General features: G+C 40.0%; 1 protein-coding gene across 1 annotated transcript in view; it reads left to right on the top strand.

Moving 5' to 3' along the window:
• The first annotated feature begins 1,369 nt into the window (after nt 1–1,369).
• Nucleotides 1,370–2,573, top strand: part of VSIG4 (V-set and immunoglobulin domain containing 4) — a 28,911-nt gene continuing 27,707 nt past the window's right edge. The window contains 1 exon segment of the mRNA XM_077780701.1: nt 1,370–1,515. Within this exon segment, the coding sequence (XP_077636827.1) occupies nt 1,461–1,515 (55 nt within the window). The 5' untranslated portion in view covers nt 1,370–1,460.

Below are 2,573 nucleotides of genomic sequence, written 5' to 3'. Positions count from 1 at the left end.
AATCATCTGTATATAACTACGCCTTGGCAAGCATGTGGAGGAGATGATGTCTGTCCTTGGGGTCTCACTCACCATTTCTACAAAGTTCACCCCTTCTCTGATCAAGGCCTCTCATTTCCTTCCAATCAAAAGCAAAAACAAAAATAGGGGCACTTGTGGGGATGAGCACTGGGTGTTATATGGAAACCAACTTGACAATAAACTATTTGTAAAAAAAGAAAAGAAAAGAAAAGAAAAGAAAAGGAGGAAACTTCTGAGGTTGATGGAAATCTTATCTTGACTTTGACAATGGTTTTATGAGTGTATATATATGTGAAAACTTATCATCCTTCCCCAAGCACAGTTTATTATCATCAATTGTGCCTGAATAAATTTGTAAAAAAAACAAAGTAAAAAAAAAAAAAAGAACATAAAATCAAAGGCCAAGGTTAGACTTTACTTATATTTTGGTATGAATTTATTGGATGTATTTCTCCTTCAGGAGGTGTTTATATTTTCAAAGCTTTGTAGACTATGAGTAGTGCCAAACCGAGGGTAGACTGCTAGTGAACTTACATTTGCTCTGGGGGCTATGAACAGAATCAGTTAGGCTTGGAAGCTTAATTCCTCTCTCTTGCTAATCATAAACATGCAGCAATTGAAAGTTATTGAAAAGTTCAACCTAATAGAGCATACCACTACCAGGTCAATGGACAAGTACACTGGATGTTAAACTTAACTTTCTCTTAAATAACTAAATAATAGAACCCTAATGAGCACTAATGGGAACATTTACCAAAAAAGAAGTGGAGCGATTGGAGAAAGTGATTCAAAAAGCATCCAAAATATGAGATATAGATGTATATATCCCCATAATGACTTTATCCAAGGGCTTGCCAATTATTTACTTTTTGATTTACAGAAAGCTCTTTTATACATTTAATCTCTTGTAATCTGAAGCCCATAGGCACCCACTGCCAACACTCTGTTCATTTTCATAGGTGTATCAGGCATGAGTTAAAGGTATCACTGCTAAATATTGCATAGGTGAGCAATGTTGATCTCTCCTCCCTGCCCCACCAGAAAGGAAAATATCTCCATACTAGAGGGAGAAAACTCATCCCCAAAGGTCATCCCCAAACTCTGAGTCTTGTGGAAGAAACCCAGAATAAACACAGCCTGGGAGATCAAAGACCAGAGAGCTCTGTTGGCTCCAGGGAAAGTCAAATCAATAATCTAGCAGGGGGAGGAATTGCTTCACTCATCCTGAACCTCCAATCCAAGGCAGGGGAGGAAGGGGATGCTCACATGACTTGTGCTGAAATAAGGAAGGAAAGAGAATGTGAGATGGGACTGGGAGTCCAAGTGAGAGATATAAAGAAGGAAGAGAAGTAAGCAGGCACAGAAGCTGACAGCCATCAGAAGTTCAAGCCTTTGACATCAGAAGGCTGGAAAAAAGGAAAAAAGTATCTAAGGCTGTGATGGAGCTTTTACTGGACCTCCTGCTCCTGGGCCACCTAGCAGTGATCACCTATGGTAAGGCAGAAAATTGCGACCTGGCTGTTACTGCTGGCACAAGCAAAAGGCTGGAGGGTGGGGATTGAATGGCTACTGAAGAAAGCCTATTCCTGCTGAATAGGTGAGTGTTCGCAGTGTTACAGACTCAGTTTGGGGGCAGCTGAAGCCTGTTGAAGAAGCCAGAAGGTAAGTTCGGGTAGAACTTGAAAAGGGTCCTCTGTTGAAAATATCCATATGATTTTCTAGTACTTGTCGTATTTGAGGGAAATTAAGAAGGTGCCCAATGCCACCCAAATCCTTCCTCCATCTTCTGTCTTTCATCTGAAATTCTACCATTATACCTTAACTTCTCTGATTCTAGGTCTTGATCCCTTTTAAGATATATAATATTCAAAGAAGGAATGTTGTCCAAGAGTTAGATGGGACCTTAAAAATAACCTAAACACATTCTTCATTGTTATGAACAAGTGCTCAAAATGTTTACATGCTTCCAGTGATTGTGAGTTCACCACTTCCCCAGACTATCTAGTCTATCCAGGAGTAGTTCCAAATGTCAGAAGGTCTTCTTTGTGTTGAACTAAATCCACTTTCTTGTGACTTCCATCTTAAAGCCCCAGTTCTATTTCTTGGAGACACATAGAACATATCTACTCCCTTGATGTTGTGACAGCCCTTTAGAGCTCTGAGGACAGACATCATGTCCCATTGATTCATGTCTTCTCAAAAATAAACAAGCCCTAACTTCCTCAACTGCTATTCACAGGACTTGGTGGTTTCTTACTGCCTCCTGGGGTAACTCACTTCCCTGTGAATATGCCCCAATTTGCCCAGGTTACTTGAGGGAAATTAATGCTAGATATATATCCTAAAAGAGGTCTGACTATCCCATAGAAGCATTGTATGTTTGGCTATTCCCTCATCCCCATTTATAACCCTGAGAATTGAGATAGACTTTTAGGTAACTAAGCCTGAGTAATAGCTAAGTGAGACCCAAGATAGGACAAAGGGGTTCTTCCTGCATCTCTACTTGTTCCATATCTTTAGAGGAAGAGGATGTATGTATGTATGTATTCTAG

The sequence above is a fragment of the Crocuta crocuta genome, unplaced genomic scaffold (genome assembly GCF_008692635.1).
Source record: "Crocuta crocuta isolate KB4526 unplaced genomic scaffold, BGI_CrCroc_1.0 scaffold1391, whole genome shotgun sequence".
Taxonomy (NCBI): domain Eukaryota; kingdom Metazoa; phylum Chordata; class Mammalia; order Carnivora; family Hyaenidae; genus Crocuta; species Crocuta crocuta.
The sequence above is the reverse complement of the archived record's forward strand: the minus strand, read 5'-3'. Positions and strand labels throughout refer to the sequence as shown.